Source organism: Plectrocnemia conspersa, unplaced genomic scaffold, assembly GCF_051122295.1.
Source record: "Plectrocnemia conspersa isolate PC_06_02 unplaced genomic scaffold, ASM5112229v1 ptg000012l, whole genome shotgun sequence".
Classification (NCBI taxonomy): domain Eukaryota; kingdom Metazoa; phylum Arthropoda; class Insecta; order Trichoptera; family Polycentropodidae; genus Plectrocnemia; species Plectrocnemia conspersa.
Window position 1 is genome coordinate 31,696,621 of NW_028277176.1, and position 23,157 is coordinate 31,719,777.

Here is a 23,157-nt window from a genome sequence, read left to right on the forward strand (position 1 = left end):
ACGCGTCGAACAATACTCATTATCTCGCGCAGTTAGTCGAGATTCGGTAAGGTACTACAATGGTTTCGGTAATAAAGGATCACACGGAAGACAAATTGTCGCTTCGTTGCTTCATAGCGCGGCTAAGGTCGAAATAAGCTTTGCTCGTTCCGAATATAAATTTGATTGTTGTTTATCAAAATTGCGTTTTATATTTATCGCGATTTACAAAAGTTCACGAACTTTAGTACTCGAAGATAGGGTTAAACTCTTCAGTCAGTTGACTGATTTGGCTAGATCTGGTCGACGGCAAAAGTGGGAAGCGGCTGATATCGCGATTAAAGTCGTCTTGGTCGATACACGACGTAGTTCCGCTCGGTGCGTATTCGGATGAACCCGTTTAGTCGAGTCAAGTTCTAGTTCTGATTAAAGCGTATTCGGGATGAAAGTTCCTGGCCGAAGTAAGTTCAGTTTTAATATTGGGAGGAAGTGCAGTGTCTCCTACAGTTCTCATGTGACCTAATTGGCAATGATGCTATTTCTATGGAATGTCTAATCTTTGATTTAGGTAACTTTTGGCGGAAATACGCAACGCATTACTTTGTATTTAGAACCGGCCTGTTTGCAAGTGCTTTTAAACCGTTTAATCGATATGCCCTCTGCACGCGCGTTTGTATAACACTGACCAAAAAATCTTTGTTCTCAGATAGTTTATATAAAGCAATTCATTTCATGAGCTTTTAGTAAGTCTTTGCGACAAATTTCGTCGCAACGATCACCGGTGTTCCAGAGATTTTATTTTATTTTTTAAAATGATTTTAATTTGAATTATTCAGTTTTATTATTACATCTAAAAATCATTTATTCCATCAGTGAAATATATTGATAATTAGTGAATCATTTATAGTTAATTCGCTGCTCAATTTTGACAGCAGATTTATTGATTAAGGTGACCAGCTTCCTGCTTTCTTGAACAAATATTTCCGAAATGATCTCCCATAAAAATGTTGAAGATGACATTTGAACAAAAATATTCGAAATTACTTTTTTTATCTCTCGCAGCAATTTACAAAAATTTTAATTTCCGAAATGACCTTTTTTAGCTTTTGCAGGATATGTTCTTCTTTATCCACCTCGAAGAAAAATTCCCGAAATGGTCTTTGAAAAAATTTTCGTGATGAACTTTTTTTAGCTCCTGCAGCATTTTATCCTCCTCGAACAAAAAATTCAATATTACCTTTTATTTTTAGTATCATTTTAATTTGAGGAATCTTCAAATTATGTTTGACACGTTGTGACAAGATTAAAGTACATATAAGTTACTTAAATTTATTTTAAAACAATGTAATAATTATTGAGAAGATGTACTTTAATTTAAAAACATCCCTAATGCAAATGAAATGCACCGATAACTCTTTTCCCAATTCGCCAATTACAAATTGTATTGCACTTCTTCCCCTTCACTTGCTCCTTCGATATTCATAGTGGCATTGAACTTATTTTGATCAGGACTTGAAACATTTAGAAATGCTTAAATTTGAGTCATATATAATCATTAATTATTGAAAAAAACTTTATAGCAACGTTCGTGTAAGTTTTCATAATTATTTTCATGTGCCGGTTTCTTAAATTAAATAAATAACCTTGCGATGTCCGGTTAAATCTCCCGAGTTCGGTTCCATGACCCCTTTAATTACCAACGCTGAATGATTGTCGTCGGATTTCTCAGAAGATATAAGTACGTTTCTTGCGGTGGTTTTTGAAAGAAGATTTGGGTCATCGCGAATGCACAATGGTAGAATCGATCGTAACATTCGCAGCTGCATACGTCTGGTGTTGGTTTTGCATCTTCTCTGAATGGAGTGTTATGGCCGTATAATCGATTGCAGTAGAAAAAATGGTCTCAAATGCCAACGAGTATCGGATTTAATACGACGGTTGGCATAAAGCCACATAGTCGCGATGCGGTGATAAAATATTGAATGCTGAAATATTTTTTCACGAAAGACCCGTTTTAGTTAAACTCTTAACAAAATATCTGTAGTTTAAGTTCTACGTATTTCGACTTGTAATCTACCAGTTAGCATTATTCTATAGGACAAGAATGAGCAAGATGTCGAAAAAGACACTAATTAGACACTGTTTCATTAAAAAAATAGTACTATAAAAATATTTTTATGACGTGACCACTCGAACATCAAAATTTTCTAGATAAAATAGCAATTTACGAGTAAAATAATAATAAATGTTATACTGTGCGGCCCAATATGTATCTACTCATTCTTAGTTAATTAAATATCAATTTCGCAACCAATTAACCATATACATAATTTTTTTCTTTAGTTAAAGTTTAACTATATTTACAGTCCATATTATTAAAAGTTAGACAGTCCCAGCTATGTATCTATAAGACATATTTTATCGTATATCAAATGTGTTTTTTTAAGATGTGACTAACGATAGTGTACCTCTGAATCATCATATCTCAATTTAATTTTGTTTTAATTTCGTGTTAAACGTACATTGTATTTATAAATAGCAGCTTCTTAATATATTTGCTTTTTGATTACCTACCTCTATTTTCAGTCTTCATAAATCTATTTTTGTTTGGTTTTCTCGTTGCTCGTGGAAGTTTTATACAAAAGTGGCAGTTTTTGTATCGAACCGATATTTTCTCTGAAAAAAATAATACATTTGTTAGTCTTCTGGATTTTTTATGACTCGACAACAAAGTTTCAGTGTCTCGAAAAACGTATTCTTGTGTTTTATAACACTCGCGTACAAGTACGCGTATAAGGAAATTACCAGACGCGACTGTTTATTTATTTATTTTTTATTTTTAGTCTCCATTTCATAGACAAAATATTGCAGTCCCAGACTAATAACTCTGAAGTTGCGGGCTCGAGCCCTGGCAGTCGCACTCGAATTTGTATTTATAAAAAATGCACAATTATTAAAAACCTGCACCAGCTGCTATGACATCAATTCAATAAATTATATTACACATAATAATTTATAATTAATAATATTGATGTCATCAATTCTCAGATATTCAGTCTGGTGGTTAATACTTACTTGTATTCGTTATGTCTGACGTATTGGGCTTACGCCTATCGGGTTACGATGGAAGATTAAAAAATAAATAAATTTCTGAACATTTTTATTTATAGCTATTTCTTACGTTATTTAAAACATTTTTTTTAATTTTGCCCTTCTGTTTGTTGCAACAAAAAAATTTTGGAAAATGGAACACTATATTTTTTTCTGTAACGAATTTCTAGGTCAACGCATTTATTAGGTAAATACTTAGATACATATTATGTAGGTAAATGCTTAGATAATTATTTAAATTTAAATAATTCTTCAAGTACATACAACGAATTACTTCGAAAATACTACAAAAATGTTTAATTCAAATCAACATACATTGTATGAAATCAATATTTTAAATGATGCCAGTTATAGCACGTTTATTTTATTAAATTTAGAAGATAATTGACGATGCAAGTGAATTACCACCATCGAGGTCGGTAGCTTTATTGTTTTAATGAGGAATTTTATTCCACCATTTTATTGTTGTTGCTTGTAATGAATGACATTGAATACTTGCGACTGAGTCGATGACTGAGGCACTTAAATCTAGTTCGATTATTTACAAAATCTTATTGCTTTCTGGAGATATGCCTTTTCGCTTCAAACCGTTTTAATTCGCCTTGTCTTTATTAATTAAAAAAACAGCCACTCAGTGTTACAGCGATTGGTTTGAGATATGGGTTATTTTAGATGCTAGATTTTCTCCTATTTTAATGCTTATTAGTATTATATGTAATTTGAGTAGTTGTGAGTTGATATGGTCTTTTATGAACGAAACCGTTGTCGTCCCTTCCCGATGATTATAAAATAATACGTAAAACAAAAAGGAGAATTGTTTCTTTCGGTGTTTTTATCACGTCGGATCATCACCTTCGGTTTTTTAATGCTAAATAGGTGTGTCTTTACAGCAAAATAGACTGAAAGGATGATTTAATAGGTATTATTTACCAGAGTATCAAAGTAGTCTCGTGTCACGAATTCGGCTCTTGGAAGTCAGAGTCTTGACTGTGGTGCCGAGTTGTATTTATCGGTTGAGTGCTGGTGAAGTAGCTGGGATTGTCGTCGTGTTCTCGTAATGCTCTCCGGACGCGGAGGTCTCGCTAAGTCTGTATGTGCCTGTCAAATGATTAATATTGATCGTTGGAGACAGCTCTAGCAAATCGCAGATAAAGATGCTTACGAATCAATTGGTTCTTGAACGCACCTCCAAAATGTGTTCACGCCTTAAGAGAAAACACGTTCCAAATGGTATAAACAATGGTAATATACGCATGATCATGTTTTTAGTGGTTTACAATGGTTTCTCGAAACAGGTTGTAGTATTAGATGGTCCGTACAATATTTAAAATTGTTGACGCTCTTCTTTTGTGGTAACGAGATCTTTCTCCAGTTCTGTAATGTGTGGTCTAAACTTTCGAAACGGGTTGATAACGATGCACTGTGGAGATCTCTTCTTTCGTTGTTCGTGTGTTCGTTATGGTGACATCTAAATTGCAGGTTGTTGAAAATCCCCTAATTTCTAAGCATGTAACTTGAAGATAATAAATTTGCCTAATGCTGTTAAGTAGTTTCTGTTACGATAATTTATTCTTAGTTGTTTTAAAATAACGTTTTCTCTCTTGATTTGTTTGGCTAGTAACACGTTTAATCTAACATACAGTATATCATGTGAATATTTTATGATTTTCCCTGTATGCCAATAAGTCAACTGATATAATAGTACCATAAAAAAATCTTAATCGAGTGAAATTTGGGTTCTTGCTAAATGACAATATAAATACTATGCTTTTAAATTAAATGTTAAGTCTTTTTTATTTGTTACTATTATTATTTGAAAATTTCATATTAAATTTTGGTTGTGTAAAATTATTTTTATTTTTATGAGATACTATGCAAAGTTATTTTGTATCTCGCCGAAATCTGATGAATCTTAAATAGCTCTAATGTTCGCCGCACGCGAGAGACATATTTTTCCGAGTTGATCACAATGGGAAAAAAAGTCGCCGAGACACGAAACCGTCTGTGTAATTTGGCGACAAATCATTAGATGTCGCCATCTACCGCGTTTAGGCGCCGTTTACGTTCGCACGCGAAACGATGTCATCCGTAGTCAATCGCATTTTCGTACCCCTGGCAGGTGGCGTCGCGTTTTCCGTTTCAGTGCGACTTCAGTGCCGATTCGGTTTAGTGGCGTAAAAAATGTCCGCAAATGAGGCGTTCGCATAAATCACTCGAAGATAACGACTTGTTTGTCTCGAATGTTTCAATTACTGCTACAAAAATAACGCATTAAACGTAATGATTATCGCCCAAAATCATACCGCGTAGCGTGAAAATTATCACCAAGAAGATATTTTAAAATTAAATAAATTTAATCGAGTCTATATGTATATTCAGAAATATATTTTCGTCGACGAGTGATGCTTTTCGCTTTGTGGATATAGCGCGATAACGGCTAAAGTTGTATTGCTGTTTATTTAACCTAATCTGTTCTAATTATAATAAGTTTGCGTGCTCGTTAGCTTTGTGATAAACGTGGCGTTGGTTTTTTAAGGTTCCAATGATAGGCGATGTTAAAATAAATACGGTTCAAAACCGTTTCCAAACGTTTATTAAAATGTTCCTGTTGCGTACTAGTGCGACCATGCCGGTCGGAGTGTCCGAAGAGAAAGATCGCCGCGATTCAATAGGTATATTCTTTGTTTATCATATAGTTGATTATAAATTACTTTAACATATCTTGATACATAAAACACTGATATTTTACCACATATATCATTCAAATTATACAAGAAACCATTGAACAAGAGGTTTATTCTTTTCTGTTCAAGAGAGTTTGAAATGGGACATTTCTGAAAATGTTTTTATGTAACTCATATTTAAAAAAAATAAAATTAAAAAAAACTCGGCTGCGTAGTGAAAATATTTTTGATACTTTACAGAAAAGCATTTTTAAATTGTAAATATGCAATATTTTAGTTATCTCAAAAATATTTTTTCATTTTTGCCATACAGATAAGATAGCTTAATAATGTATGGATATTATGTTTTTAGATACGCGATTTTATTTTTGAAAATTTTCTAAAAAAAATATTGTTTTTTCTAATTTTGTTGCTTTGACTAATGCATTTAAAATATTTTTTATTGCATATGATAAAATATTATTAAAGGCAATGCTACATAGTACAGTTTTTGTAGTGAAAAAATATTTTTAGTACGCTTCAATAAAATATTTTTTGATTAAATAAACGACACATTTTAAATAAACATGTAGTTCTTCATATAAATCGAGTTATTTTAATTTTGTGACAAAAATCACTTGGTCGTTATCGAATAATGAAGAATTATAACCGCATTTGTACTTTCAAAATCATGTTTCGAAAAGAAACCTGAAAAATGTCTAACTACGCCTTTCATGTACGTATTTTTAACATCAAACGTCGCACTTTCGTCTTTAATTAATAAATTTCTATCCTGAATCGTACGCTCAATAGAAAAAAATAAATGCATATTAAAATCTCACAATGTAATAAAATAATTATTTATAAAACATAAAATTGAATGACCATAATAAAAAATACAATATGGTATTCATTCTCTTCGCATAGAAACCACTACTCAATAAAATATGTATTCCTTAGTATTTTTGCTTCATTTATATCAGCATGTTCAATTGTATAAGTTGATGGCTAATACCTGAAAGTAATGACGTCGCTAGGGTTTGTGCCGCCCAGGGCGATCCTTAATTTTGCCCTCCACCCATACAACTATCTAATACAAAGTCTGTAATTTAATGCGCGTTTTGTATTATGCCGGCCCATTTTTACCCCCCCCCCCCCGAGCTACGCTACATACCTTTCACATATTATATGCCATTAAAAAATGTGCAAAACAGTTTTCAAATTTGGTGAAGTATGTCAATGGATACCAAGCAATTAATTATTTTAGCACTTGCTCGACTCGAACAAACAAAGGACAATGTCTAGTGTAATTTTGACTTACCGATTCTAAGAAACAATATATTTATCTATAGGGGCGGCATTTTATTACCGGCTGTGTCTTAAAACTGTTATTTATTGTTTTCACATATTTAACTTGGCTCTTAGCTATTCGTGGATATATATTTTTAGCGCTTTCAGTTTAAAAAATCACTGAACGAACGGTCCTTCCATCGCGAAAATGTCGCCCCCAAACAAGTGCCGCCCGGGGAGGTCCCCCGCCCCTCTAGTTACGCCACTGAAAACTATTAAAGGGACTTCAGATAGTGAAATATATAGATAACTTCTCTTTGAGACTTCAATACTGTCCAGCTCAATGGAAGACTGCGAATGTTATACTGATATCAAAATCGGCAAAGGATTCACAAGACCTCAAATCATATTGGCCAATAAGTTTCTTGCCCATATTATCAAAAGTTTTCGAAAAACTGTTGCTTAGAAGAATTGCACATGTTTACGGAGAAAAAATTTAATTCTTTGTCATCAATTTGGTTTTCTTCAGGAACACAATACAAACGAAACGAGTGGTGGGACTCATTTCATATTGTTGACACAAAAATCATCTTCATAAAGATGGGCCAATTGGAAATTAAGTTGTGAATGCAATTTCATGTTTTCACTTTGATTCAAAAAGAACCGTAGTTGCATAGAAATATATTTTAAACTTTTGATTAACAACCAGATCACACGGCTCGTCTTGTGAAATAAATGGATTTTAGATTATAGCAAACTCTATATCAGATATCAAGCAAATTACGGGACGTGATTTAATGATGTTTCATTTCTAATTATAGCAACAGTGTCCTTATCTTCTCGTATCACAATTGTCAAGCGAAACTGACAGTGTTTTTCAGCGCTAATTCGTGAGTGTGAAAATAATTACAATTTTCACGGCTTCGGCTCGTGATTTGTTATCGTTGAAAATTGTTTGAATAATACGGCGTGAAAAATGGAGAGTAGGACGGATATAATGCGTCGTCGGGTGCAATATATTATTTTCGCCGGATCCGCGAACAAATATTGTAAAACCGTCCGTCTTCTCCCGATAGTCTTCCAAATTATCTAATTGCCAAACTCTTATCTCCATCTTTGTGGTTGTAAATTCGTCGGCTTCAGTCTGCTCTAGTTTCTGCTGCGCGCGGTTCGCTTCTGTGTCCTTCCTCTTCTCGCCTCGCTTTTGCCATCTTGGTGACTTTCTCACGGCAATAAGATCGACTGATTAATCGCTCGATAGCCATCATCAACCTTTTCGCTTGATTGGTTACCGATATTAGATTTTATAATAATAATAACATGAACTAATATTATTCATAAACGCTCGGGCGCGTACGCTGAGTCATTGCATTTAAAAACATAATTAATAGTGATTATTTATTTTATTTACAAGGTTTATTGTCTTGATTTTTTCAACGGGTGCTATACTATAAAGAAAATATCCGGCTAAACTAATCGATATATTGTATTGCGAGTTTGCTTCTAAAAATAATTCCATGAGCTTTATAGATGATGCAGTTTATCTTTTATAACTATATTACTAATTTACCATTTATCTTACTAAATTAATTCGTTACTTGTTAGTTAGCACGGCGCCGCGTTAAAATTTAAAAAAACTTCTATTTGTTGTTCAAACCAATTTAGATTATATTAAGATTCAAATCATAGAGAGAACAAGAAAACATGTGATACTTCTTTATTTTTTTCTAAAATTCTTAAAACATCGTGCGATGATTTCCGAAATTCATTATATTTAAATAACAACTATAAAAACAATAATATTAAAATGTATTTTTAAATAATACTAGCTTATTCTCTGGCTTCGTTCGGGATTCAAACTCATTCTTTATTCAGTATTATTAATTTTATTCACTCTGTTATTAAAACATATTTAATAACGTATTGCAGTAGCACGTAATCGGTCGTCAGCACGTCGCTGTTCGGTTTCTTCAGCGGTTTCATTGGCACCGTGTTGCAGTAGAATGTAATCTTCTCTAATAAATACAAGTTAAAAGTTGTAAATAGCACCGTTCGGGGTGGATCCTGTTCATCCAGCCGTCAAAAGCTGGGTGCCCGCCCATTGGGTTGGACTCGTAGGGCCCAAGTACTGGTAACAGTAGCTACACTTTTGTCTCAATAAATTTAATCACCGTTCCAATAAAATTAATTCACTTTTGGAACATCTAGGAAACAATTTATTATTTTATACATGGAAGTACAGATCTTATAAACAAAGTATTTTTTTTTTTAAACATTTCTACTGCCATAAGGGGTTATTTTATTAACTTTAAAAAATAGCATATACTATTGTTTTAATATCAATTTTCACTGGAGTGGGGACCATAACATATTTATTTAATAATAATATTTTAAAAATCAACTTTCGAAATCAAATTTGATTGGTATATGAACGAGAAAGATATTTAAATCAAGGTACATCTGCATCTTCATGCAATGTATGAAAAATATTTAATTGTAATATATTTAGAGCAGTAAGCTATTGATATTCTAGTATCGTATCCGTTGAAAAAGTATCGGCAAACCCGGTCTAACGAGACAGATGACCTAATTGAAATCGCTTTATAGTAAAAAGGCACCACTGATTGTCGAACGGAGTCTGGTTCGTAAAATGGTCAATGAAGTAGGCCGTGGCTATCGGCTGTCGCGATAGAGCACGAAAACCCCCGATCGTGGATTACTGTGTTCAATTACAAGGCACGCAAGATACGTAGCTGACGGACGCATAGAGATGAGCCAACGAGAGTTGTTTGCAGTCCACCATTGACCATGTGGTGAAGCGCAGGAGTCTGAGGAATCTGCTCTAGTCCAGCATCCGCAGCCATGTCGCGCTGTAAGTACTCGTTCCCTTTGGAATTCCGTCGGAAAAGCAACCGAAGGTCAGGCACCACACTTGATCTAAATAAGAGTAATAATTAATACGCACAGAGAGGCATTTATTACAAATCACGCGAACGTGCATCTGTTAACGATCGGCTGTTTTATGGAAGTTTGCAGGATTGATATGATCTGCTAGACGTGACTGGAATAACGAGAGGATTTTCCGCTCTCTTGCAAAAGAATGAAAGGCATTGCTGGTTTTCTTCACCGATCTTATATAGTATATGAAAATTTTTCTTGAATATAAAATTGCGTTTTTAATCGCCCGGTAGTTCTAATCATTACGAATGATTTTCAAATCAGCAATCGTCTTTGAAATATAAGCTTTCAGACTCACGGTATGATAAATCTTAAAGAAGCTGAGTAAAAAACATAGATTTCTTGCTTTATTTGGTTTGTATCTATTGTTTTTCTCCAGTTTCTGCTGGAATAATAACAATTCAAATAATTTCTGCTTGTTCATGTAATTATTTTAGATTTATTTATATTTATTTATATCATTTTTGTCATCAAATCAATTTTAATACCAACATTTTTGCACACTTAAAAATATAATTTAAAAATAGGTATCATAAAATTAATAATCCAAATATGACTTTTAATTGCCACTAATATTTTACTATATTTAACAGCTCATATTTTAAATTCTATGCATTCTATAAAAAGCCATTATTTTGCATTTCATGTTCTAGCACAGATTTTTTTTTATCGGGACCATAAAAAAGTCCTTTACCATTTTATAAAAGTTACTTTTGGCACGTGCGTCATGTTTTGGTCGTCCATTGTCTATACGCCTCCAGTGTTTTTCGTATTTTCCTCAAGAAGTCATGCCTCACTAGTTACAAATTCATTAAATAAGATTTTACATCGATTTCCCTACCCTCCCCACTATATTCTATGGTACTGATTTATATAATATAAATTTATAAAAAATGTATTTAAAATTAGAACTATTACTTACACCAGGCGCTGGAAACCTATTTTGGTTGCAAAATCATCAAAAATGTGACTATTAAAATAAGGTGGCCAGACGTCCTCCTTTGAATAGTTTGTCTTCCGCAAAAAATTTCATTTCTCCTCATTGAACAAAATTTTCCAAAAATACATTTTTTGAGCTCCCAAAGCAATTTTTCTTCCTTATTAAAAATTCGAAGATGGCCTTAGAAAAAAATTCAAAATTTTTTAAAACCATTTTTTATTGTTCTTGCGGCACTCTTTCTGTCTTCAAACAAAAAAAATCGACCTAGCTTTTGAACAAAAATTTCCGAAATGGCATTGTTTTAGCTCTAAGCAATAATGCCGTTTTTATTTGTAGTATTCTTCTTTGATATTTACAAAATCTTGTTACCTTAATTAACCCTTCAAGTAGTGAGTTAATTTATACATTTTTTTGTTTCATCTATATCAGAGGTTCCTAAGCTTTTTTGTGTCGTAGACCCCTTGCCATGTTTTTCGGTTTTTGGTAGACCCCCTGCTTGCTTGATATTGATTTTTTGCAAATTCATCAACTTCAAATGTGTTTTTGACAGCTGGTATCTTGCTACTCACTTTGAAAGATTTCTACTATCTGTGTATGTGGATTATTCCATTCATTGAAAGCCAAAAATAAAGTCACCCACATTTACATCAGATGTAAATGTGGGTGTGGGAAAAATTTTTAATTTTCCCACCCACTTTTTAATTTTCACTGACATGGACCCCTTGCAGGTCGTCGTCAACCCCTAGGGGTCGATATAGACCACTTTGAGAATCACGGTGGTATATCATTATGTGCAGGTTTTTACAAATTCAAAATGTATTGCGACCACAAAGCGAATGCCTACATCCTACAACTTACACAATTTTATAAACATATATAATACATATTTTACTTCATAGGTACTTTTATAAATAATGTATATGTCTTTATTTTATAAGATTATAATGTAAGTAGATAGGTACTATCAGTGGTTGTTGAGATCCACTTCAGTGGACCCCCATTTTTATTTCATGGACCCCCAAATTTTTTTTCGCTGACGTAGACCCCTTGCAGGTTATCATAGACCCCTGGGGGTCAATATAGACCACTTTGGGAATCACTGATCTATATGTTCTTTCTCATGTTGGCTTTTTAACAATGGAAAGAAAATAAATATCTGAAAAACCATTGAGATCATTTTCATAAAGAAATATTTGTATGTCATCAATGCACTCTACAAATCTATAATAACTATGTCTCGACTTAACCATCGTATTTCAGCATGTGACAGCAAATCTTCATATTTATATTTCTTCCAAAAAGCTTTATCGCGATCTTAACATCCTTGAGTTAATATTTAATACTGTGCTGCAATTTATTTTTATATACAGTGGTACCTCGGTTTCCGTCGATAATCCGTCCGAAAACAATCGTAGAAATCAACAACGAAAACCAAGGCAATTAGTGTAGTATGTATTAACACAAGCAATCAATAAAAAAAGCACAAAAACACTAACACTGGCAAGCTAACGCCGACGAAAACCGAGACAATTTTTTCGCCAAAAAAATCGACGAAAACTGAATTCGACGATAACCGAGTTAACCGCAATTGAACCCTTTATTTGCTGAAATCCAATGTATCGGCTTGGACTACTTTGCCGACAATTGTTGGATGTGATGTCAAAATTGAAATAAAAACCGCTTTAAGAAGAAAATAACATTTTTCTGAACATATATTCATATTATTATGTAATACATCAATATTTAGATAGTAATTCAAAAAGATCTAAGGGTTAAAGTTTAAAGTATAAAAAATACACTTCGCAAAAAAATATGTCTCGCTTTTTTCGCCCAATTAAAATTTAACTGAACTGCAGTCCATAAGTTAGTAACTTACATTTTTTGGTATCGTCTAATAACCATCTTCTTAAGTTGACCTGCAAATAATCTGAAAGAAACACTCACATTTTAGTTGAGATCACTCCTCTAATAGGCAATCTAATTTTTTTGTCAACTTTCCGGTATAACACTATACGCGGGTTGCGATAATCCTCGTTTCGTGACACTTGTCTAATGGTTAAAAACGGGAGACGAGGACAACATTTTTTGTGTACTGCGATGTTGGTGTCTATCTGTTGTCGTAAATATTTACTATTTAGAGCATGAATCTATTTAACCTAGTTGACAATTTTTTTTTACAAAAGCAGTCAAATACATCTGGTCATAATATATTACAAGTTTTTTTAATTTATTCACTTAAAGTGGTGACTTTTCAAATTATTATACGGCAGGAAGTAAATACATTGAACTCTTTGGCTGCTAAACAACGATATATATATCGTTGTTAGTGGTAAGATCAAATAAATACCAACGACGATCATTTTTTGACATCATGATGCTCAAAAATGTAAATGAATTTTAATAACTTGTTATTGTGTTAAGTGTGTCAATGTCATGAAACATTTTTTATATATTTAATATTATTGTTGTGTAGCATGAACCGATACATATGTTTTAAAGTAAAATTTTGAAAGGATTAAAAAATATCTATTAAAAAATGGATTCAGACGATTAAAATTCCAGTTCTGTTAACTTGGATTTTTGGACTACTGGTTATTTAAAAAAAAAAATTAATTAGCTACTCGCATACATACTGGTATATGCATGTTCACTTCGATTACATTACTCAAAATGTCACTATCGGTTTGATTTTTTTTAATAAATGTAAAAAATGTTTATATAATAAATATATACACTGCGTTGTTAAATTAAAGAAGGAATAGAATTTATACAAAAGTGCAAAAATTTTGTATTTTTGAACAATTTATTTTTTCATTGATCGGATTATTGCGAAAACGAAAATTTCCCACAACGAAAATTCTAAACATAGATTGTTTGATTGTCAAATATATTTTACTTTTAATTCCTACTGTTTTATATTCTTCTCAATTTTTAAGTTAACAAATTGTGTATAATTAGGAAACAAGTGTATAATTCCAATGCAAATTGCTAATATAATTGTAAAATAATTATAAAACAATTGTAAAACATGATATCTTTCAATTAAAATCATATTGACACTTGCGATATAAACAGACATTATTTTTTTTATATAGATTGATGTATTGCGCAATAAATACCGAACCCATTTTTACTCTGCGTTCTTGCTGCTCTCCCATTATTATGTAAGGTAGCATATTTAAATAATTTAATCCAGGGGTGCTGCAGTTCCTCTAATGAATCACCGTTGTTTGCTTACTATGAAAAGTTGCAACAGTAGCACCACTTTTGCCATACATATAATATATATTATTAGACTTAACAAACAAACTACCGAAAACAGCAATTTGTCAGCGCTCTTTCAAGGCTATGCTAATTAAGTGTTTGATTATACATACTATTATCTGCGAACGAATATTTTACATTATTTCTGACTGATATGAAATGTGCTCCAATTTAGATAATACATATGCTCACGTATGTAGGTGAGCAGTATAATTTGTCACTGAAATGTTATGTCAACGCATATACATATGTATAATAATAATAATAATAATAATAAAATAGGCACGGTAGGTGCATATCATTGCGTCGTTACGCAATAGATAGAACACACTGTTGACACTAATTACGGTGAGTTGATTTCGAATTTTTTCGGTTACAGGGTCGAGTTCCTCCGAGGACGAGGTGTCTCCTCGCGAGAAGCAGCAGAAGTCTTCCAAGGAGTTTTCCGACTTTTGTGTGCGCAACATAAATCAGCATGCATTCGGGAGGCGCGAGATCGAGATCGCCGAACAGGAGATGCCCGGCATCGTGGCGCTCAGGACGAGAGCCAGTGAAGACAAACCTCTGAAGAACGCCAAGATCGTCGGGTGCACTCACATAAACGCACAGACCGCCGTTCTAATCGAAACCCTCGTCGCTCTCGGAGCGCAGGTCAGATGGGCCGCCTGCAATATCTACTCGACACAGAACGAAGTAGCAGCCGCTTTAGCCGAAGCTGGTTAGTTCATCGTTACTATACTGTGGAATATTACTATGCATCCAATCTGAACTTTTCTGAATTCAAATTTATGTCCAATTTTTGAAAATCAATGATTCACCGATCGTCCCTTTTTTGCTGTTCTAGTTATAGTGTTCTTCTCCAACAGCATATATTAAATAAATTAACTCTTTTTAGAACTCCATAGAGAAATTTAGCGAATGGCCACTTTTGATTTCAACAAAATGTTTTAGGTTATAGTATATTTGCATGGCGCGGAGAAACCGAGGAAGATTTCTGGTGGTGCATAGATCGTTGCATAGCCGCTGAAGGATGGCAGCCTAATATGATCTTGGACGACGGCGGAGACGCCACACATTTGATGCTCAAGAAACATCCGGCCGCTTTCAAAGCGATAAAGGGTACTTATTCGTTTCGTTATCCGCTAATGACGCGATTAGTGTATCTAAATATGAATATAATAATATTTTAGGCATCGTGGAGGAGAGCGTGACTGGAGTGCATAGGTTATATCAATTGAGCAAAGCCGGAAAGTTGTGCGTTCCAGCTATGAACGTCAATGACTCGGTCACCAAGACCAAATTTGACAACCTCTACTCTTGCAGGTAGTAAAAGCCAATCTGATATTTTTGTAATTAGAGACCAACTGAAGCTTTAAACGGCAACTTGTTCTTTGATTTAATTTATCTGATGTTTCCTCTCTGGAATATTCCTCATAACTTTCCTATTTTTAGCTTGTATCAATAATTTTTAATAGGTAAGCTAGATGTCAGTGTTCGTTAATCTGCTGGTGCTATTTTGCACTCAAAATCTCGCGATTTGCACTCATAATTTCGCGCATCACTTTCGATGGCGAATATTATTATCATTCAATTTTGTAATTATTGCAATTTTTCACAGGCAGAGTTCTCATCTCTTTTTGAATCACTTATATCATTTCTCGGCTGGTCTTTATTGCTATATAATAGATTATTTACTTTTTATTATAACTTCTCAAAACTGGAGTCATTTAAATTTATATGAATAACTTTATCTTATAGTCCGACTCTGATTTTAACAATATTTTTGCTAGCCATGGATGTCATTTCTGATTTTTCCGGGGGAGGGAGGGTCCAAAGTTGGCCATTCAGTGGTCGTTTTTTAATATTTCCATTAGTATTTAATGTATTTTTCTGGCCATTTCAAGAGCGTTCCTGTTTAAAATCCACATCAAAAGAAATAAAATCGTGCCGTCTCAGTGGAAACGCTTGGTTATATAGCGTTCATATTAACACTGTAACAATATTACAACTTATAGCATATCTAAACCGAATTTTGGTCATTAGAATAGCGCAAAAAACAATAATTTCTTATCAGAAGTTAAAAATTCACGTCAAAAGCAATAAAATTGTGCCTTCGCTGTCGCAGTGGAAACCCTCGTTACCGAGTTCATACTGCGACGGCGCCGACCCATTTTATTGGTTTTGATGTGAATTTTTGACTTCTGAGTAATAATTGTTTTTGCACCCTCCTATTGACCAAAATTCGGTTTGAATATACTTATATACTAAGATAAAAATTTATAATCGTGGCGTCACTATCCTCGTCATACACAACCCCAAATTTAAATTCAATTCCAGACTTTTCTAAAGTATGTTTTTTGTATAAATAGGTATAAAAACCTCTATATATATATATATATATATATGTACATAAGTAAAGTATGTTTTAGTATAAATTTTAATATGCTCCTACTGAGCGTTCCCACTACAATGGAGACGACACGATTTTATTGCTTTTGATGTGAATTTTTACTTTTGAGAAGTGATAATTGTTTTTTACACCCTCCTATTAACCAAAGCTCAGTTTAAAAATACTTTGACCAACACTTGTATATCATATTTTTAAAACATAGTGTAGTATCCAAGTGCAGACTAACCATAGAGCAATCTGACCATGATAACCATGAGTCTGTACTTCTTCTTCTGTTTATTTTCCCCTGAGATTTTAGTTTATTCAGTTTTTACTTTAGACTTGACCTAATGAATGTTATAAAAATATAATTTGTTTTAGAACTTTCGTTAGGTTTGGATTAGAACAGGAAATGGACGTTTCGCAACAGTCAAATTGCGTTTCGTAGACATTTTAAAGCAACATATAATTTCATTAGAGTTGATCAGTTAAATTATATTTTCGATAGTAGAAATATATATCTACTGATGAAAATGTATTTGGACTGAAAAATTTATATATCGCATGTAAATAAATAATAAGTATGTAAATGTATATATTACTACATATGATTTTACTAGCACCTTAATTTTCATCATTAAAAATATATATCTACCAGTGAAAATGTATTCCGATATGATTTCACTAAAATGAAATATTTAAAAAAATAGTTTCGGGATATATACCAGATTTTTTTTAGAGGGATAACCCTAGAATTTCTGGTAAATCAGGAATGTCATCAGTAATTTTCAATATTTCTATTTCATTAAGATTCGTAGTATTTAATTAAATGACATTAATTTTTCTGGCTAAATTCAAGGGGGGGCAAAATAAAATATTTATATTAACACATTGTTGTCGGGACACGGATTTTTCCGTTTTTGCGGTACTGCTGCTGGATTGCGGGACCCGTAAAAATCCGTTTTTGGTAGTCTGTTGCTAGAAGTCGGCTCACGTGTTTATCCGTGTAATTTTAACTGCATTTATTTTTGTTGTCAGCAGCTAGATGTCACTGCTTTGATATTTAATAAAGACATTATTTTATTCGTCGTCGGATTTATTACAGTTCCACCAAGTATTGTACTAATTTTGATATCGAATTTTTATACCGTACAAAAAATTAAATAACGAACTATAAAAAGTTCCTGTTATCCCAAATATCTTCCATTATGTTCAATTCTATTCAAGATGCTTCGAGGAATTACTTTCTACCTGATGTAAAAGAAGGGATGGTCGGGAGTGAGAAAACAAAACAAATTCCAATGAAACTTGACCTAGGGTAGATAACAAGCAACGGTCATTGCGACATCTGTGACTTGTTATAAAAAAAAATACATCATTACAGTTACGCGTAAATGTTCCGTCGTTCGGTTGTCTCTAAAAAATAGTTTTACACCCCGAAATGTTTTCCCCCGATGAAAATAAATATGACGATGAATTTTCTGATTATTGATGATTGGACCAAAAGTGTGGCTATGTACCTTTTGACATACCTCTACAAAGCGGTACGTGTTTTTAGAGATATCATACCTTGAAAAACTATTCATAAAAACAAATTGTGACATATTTTAGTTTTATTTAGTGTTTAATTCGATTTTTTATTACATACATTTTTATAGTACTTTTATGTGCAAAATAAACGCAAGTTTCCAGTGAATATAAAAGTGTCAACCTCCATGTTTCTTCTTTATTTGATAGTACTGTTTATGGTAAGTCTGGGTTTAAAATTTCATAATTTTATATTGCATAGTATAAAAGTTATGGCGAGTTTCCGAAAAAAAACGCGGAAATTCTTCGTTTCCGATTAATTCCGCGGCTGCTAAAAAATGGCCCGCGCCAGGCTTAAGACAATGCCCGAAATCACCCGACAACAATGTGTTAAATAATAAAATAAATAAAAACATAAAATTTAATAATTACACTTGCAAGTTACAAACCTTGTTTCGTTGGTTTTACTTTTATTAAATCTAAAATGAATCTTTTCCATCCGTGTTTTAAACTAAATTAGATTTTAAAAAAAGAGTTGCTTCTAATAAGTCTGCGTTTATTACAGCTCTTAAATCAAATTTGATTATCTTAAGTGTAGAATATAAACACTCTTCAATGTGTTAAAGAAAATTATAAAAAGTAGTCGGGAGTCGGTCGTTTTTTCTTTACAATTCCGACTCCACAGCCCTGCACATAATGTAAATAAATGAAATTTCGGCTTATTTTTACTGAGACTCATACGGTATCGATTCATGTCTTAATTAATATATCACATAAATTTTTCAACACAGAGAGAGCATCATCGACGCACTAAAGAGGAGTACGGATTTGATGTTCGGCGGAAAGCAAGCGGTCGTTTGCGGATATGGAGAAGTCGGAAAAGGATGCTGTCAAGCTTTAAAAGCGCTGGGTTGTGTTGTAAATATCAAATTAATACACCCTGCCTGATCAGTATCTAAAATTATATGTTTTTTTTTTAAGGTTTACGTTACCGAGATCGACCCTATTTGCGCTCTTCAAGGTTCTATGGACGGATGTAAAGTCGTAAAATTGAACGAGGTGAAAGATTATCCGTATCTATTTAATCACGTTGGATCTTTGCATTATTAACGATGATTACTATTAAAGGTTATTAGGAACGTCGATCTTGTGATTACGGCGACCGGCAATAAAGGCGTCGTAACCAGAGAACACATGGAGCGCATGAAAAACGGATGCGTCGTTTGCAACATGGGTCATTCTAACACCGAGATAGACGTGCACAGCCTCCGAACGCCCGATCTCGTTTGGGAGAGGGTCAGATCTCAGGTTTGCATCGAAATAATATCTTTAGCGCATAATGTACTTTTCATTTATTATAAATCGGGTGTGCGTTTAGGTGGATCATGTGATTTGGGAGAACGGAAAGAGGATCGTGCTGTTGGCCGAAGGCAGACTGGCCAACTTGTCATGCTCGTCGTTGCCGTCTTTTGTGGTGTCCATTACTGCTGCCACTCAAGCGCTTGCACTCATAGAGCTGTTTAACGCTCCGCCCAATAGATATAAGGTATTTTTGTTTATTATTATGACAATGATAAATGAAACTGGGGTTTTATATACAAATTTATTTACATTATGGTATATATTTGTTTCGATTTTTCCCAAGTTATCGACACACATTTTATCACTATAGTACGTTGTCTTGACTTATGTTGTTTCTTATTTATATTGTATATCATACTGATGAATATTAGACCATTTTAAAAGAAAAACAAAGCTAATTTTTAACTGATAAAGAAATCCAGTGATTAGAACTTTTTTTGCCACTATGAAATAAGCAAAGGTGCTTGACCATATAAAAGTTAAATCGGCATTTTAAAACCCCCAAAAATTTGTATCTCAAAATATTGGCCCAGACTTTTGAAAGCTAGCTTTTTAACCTAACCTAACCAAGTACTTTTTTATTAACACTAGGTTTACGTCACTCGTCATATTGACGGGTTTCTGATTTATATTCCGATTTGATTTGTATCAGACAGTATTTTTTCTGTTTTTTTTTTATTCCTTTTTTGTATTTGAATAATGCAAATATATTAACACTATTTTTATTTTCGGAAACTTTTTATCTTTAAAAAACTGGTCACTATATACATATTTTTAATGACACCTGTTAAATTGACAGGTTTATACCCGTAAACCTAGTGTTAAGGATCTTTGACGCACGCATATAAAACAATCAACAAATTTATGGGTAGTGCAAAATCAGAATATAAACCGAAATAATTTACATCTAAATTATGTTTTACTTTTATTAAAAAAAAAATTCAAAAAAATTTAATAGCATCTTGAATCTTCAGATGTCTGTGGAATTAGTACAGCTGTCAAATTAGATTTGTTTTATAATTTATGAGTTTGTCATGTCGAAAAAAAATTACGATGTCATTTTACGATCTACATGTGTAAGTACATAAAGGCACTTTGATCTCTATTAACACTTTACCGACCGGCAGTTTCACTACCAGACTTACGCTGAATACCGGCACATTTTCGTAAATCTTCGCGAATTTTACCTTTTTTATTTAAATTTATGCATCTTTTGATACGGTCAGAATATTTCGTTGAATTTTTCTAGACTTGTTATAAATGTATCAATGCATCAATTTAAGTCATTATTAGGTGGTTCTCAACATGTGGTTCGCCGAAAATAAAAATTAATTATTACATTTCCTTATTATTATATTTTTAAAATGATTATCTTGATTTAAAAATTTTAAAAACGAATAACCTAGAATTTAAAATAAAAATAATTTAAATTGAGTCAACCAGCGGTTCTCAAACTTTTTTAAATTTGTAGAAACTTTTTTCAAGCACACTTTTTTTTCGTATTGTGATATTTTGTGCAAATGATTATCTACAAAAGTGGAAATGACATTTTTACTGATACGAGTTTACTGATATATAATTCATTTGCAATAAAATATTCACTCACCGTTGTAATTTGCTCCATCGTAACGCGGTTCTTTCTTCTTCCAGGCACATACACAGATATTGTACATTGTCTTTAACGTGTAAATTACTTTTCACAATAACTAGATACGATACGAGGAGAAAAATTTTCCAACATGTAAAGCCACAGTCTTTGCACATATAAATAGTTGCAACAATATTACCCCACATCGTTTATATTTGGTTTCAAATATTCGTAATTTTGCATTTTTCAGATATTCCGGTAAGGTCCGATTCTTCTTTATGGTACCACAGATTCTATTTTTTTCAAATATAATTTTTTTGCTATTTCAACACTGTTGTAAAAATGGTCCATATAAAGATGATGCCATTTGTATTCATTGTCTGGTGTTAAATGTGATATTGAATCTTGTAACGAAATTCCAGGTCCTGAATATATTTTTAATTTCGATATGTATCCTGACACTAAATCACATACCATTTTTATCACTATACTGTACTTTGTGAGCTTACTGTGGTTGTATACGCGAAAATGTAATCTTCCACACCATGGGATCATACCCTCATCCAGAGATATGTTTTGGCTTGGTTTGTACATATTTTGGAATCTTTCGGACAAATAATTAATTATTTTTATACTTTAATTAGTCATCCTACATTATCAGGAACATTTTCATTATTGGAAAAATACAGGTAACGTAATATTTAATAAAACCTTTATCTACTCATGGTTTTTGTAAATATCGGGGTTCCTATTAGTGGATTTATTGACCAATACAGGTGTAATGAGCCTTCTTTTACCAGGCCCATTAACTATATCAACTTAAATCAATTTTTTAATTCTGGTACCATTACATCCACCCATTTTTTAGATTTTATTTGCGGTTTGAATCTGTTAAAGTGTTGATTTTGGTATCTATTCGTTTCTTCTGCAATAACGGGGAACAAGTCATCTCCATTAAAGTTTTGTATCTTGTAAAGTGTCTTCTAAATATTTTTCTTGTTCATCTTCCTCATTGCTCATGAGCATCATAGCACGTGGACGATTTCTTTTATGAATAGAGGACTCTGAATCACTATCACTATAATTTTCATTGTCACTTAGAATATCTATATATATATTTAGCACTATATTAAATAACATACACTGTAACTATTTTCACGTAGATTCTACACTCGTATGTAACTAAATAACTATGTTTTATAAACAGTTCGTAATATTTTTCGAATATTCACTCGAGCACACAAAAACCAGATGCGCTTAACACGATAGTATAACTAAAACTGAATTATTATCTATAAGTTATGTGTATCGTGCTAATAATTTAAAAAAATTAACTCGAAAAAATTCCCACTTTCTAAAAAAATGTGTCACCGAGATTCGGTATTTCCAGTAAGCCAGTAATATCTGACGGGAGATAATATTTACTCACAAAAAACATGTTGGAATTTCCTTATAACAGGATAGACTTAAAAAAAACAATAGAATCTTACTAATCTAACAATCTTGAGATTCTCAGTAATCCAATACTATCTAATGGTTAATGATATGATAAATGTTTAGTGTCCTGTACTTTTTATATATGTGCATCGTATTTTTTATTTTATGTAATTTGACTTCATTTCTAAATAAACCCATTTACCTAGTAAATTATTTTTAAATATACATATTTATATGTTTGTGTATAAAATATCATATTTTTTCTTTGTTTACACTGTCAAAAAAAAAAGTGTGCTGGAAAAAAGTTTTTAGAAAAAGTTTGAGAACCGCTCGTTAACTCAATTTAAATTATTTTTATTTAAATTCCTACATTACTTGTTTTTTTTTTAATTTTAAAATCATCAATTAATTTTAAAATGTAATAATAAGGAAATGTATTAATTAATTTCTATTTTTGGCGAACCACATGTTGAGAACTACTTAATAATGACTTGAATTGATACATTGATACATTTATAACATGTCTAGAAAAATTCAATAAAATATTCGAACCGCATTAAAAGATACATAAGTTTGTTTGGTAGTAAAACTGCCGGATGAAAGAAATACAAAATATATTTTTTAAAACCTTCGCATTTGTCTAAATATA

General features: G+C 32.5%; 1 protein-coding gene and 1 long non-coding RNA gene across 7 annotated transcripts in view; one reads left to right on the forward strand and one right to left on the reverse strand.

The window, feature by feature from the left end:
* The window catches only part of AhcyL1 (Adenosylhomocysteinase like 1), a 34,006-nt gene that overhangs the window by 5,458 nt on the left and 5,391 nt on the right, over positions 1–23,157 (forward strand). For 3 of the 6 annotated variants that reach the window (XM_088199294.1, XM_088199296.1, XM_088199293.1), the window contains exons 3-9: positions 14,585–14,923; positions 15,157–15,324; positions 15,396–15,528; positions 18,913–19,039; positions 19,103–19,180; positions 19,250–19,429; positions 19,500–19,667. In XM_088199294.1, the coding sequence (XP_088055420.1) occupies positions 14,585–14,923; positions 15,157–15,324; positions 15,396–15,528; positions 18,913–19,039; positions 19,103–19,180; positions 19,250–19,429; positions 19,500–19,667 (1,193 nt within the window). Of the gene's footprint in view, positions 1–5,185; positions 5,763–8,197; positions 8,259–9,650; positions 9,916–14,584; positions 14,924–15,156; positions 15,325–15,395; positions 15,529–18,912; positions 19,040–19,102; positions 19,181–19,249; positions 19,430–19,499; positions 19,668–23,157 lie in introns of those variants that run through there. The other 3 variants (XM_088199298.1, XM_088199299.1, XM_088199297.1) reach the window with 3 other exon arrangements.
* On the reverse strand, positions 3,831–5,091 carry LOC148229001 (uncharacterized). Its single transcript, XR_015811575.1, has 2 exons — positions 4,277–5,091; positions 3,831–4,188 (listed from the first exon to the last, which is right to left on the reverse strand). It is a non-coding gene; the product is annotated as an uncharacterized LOC148229001 (long non-coding RNA).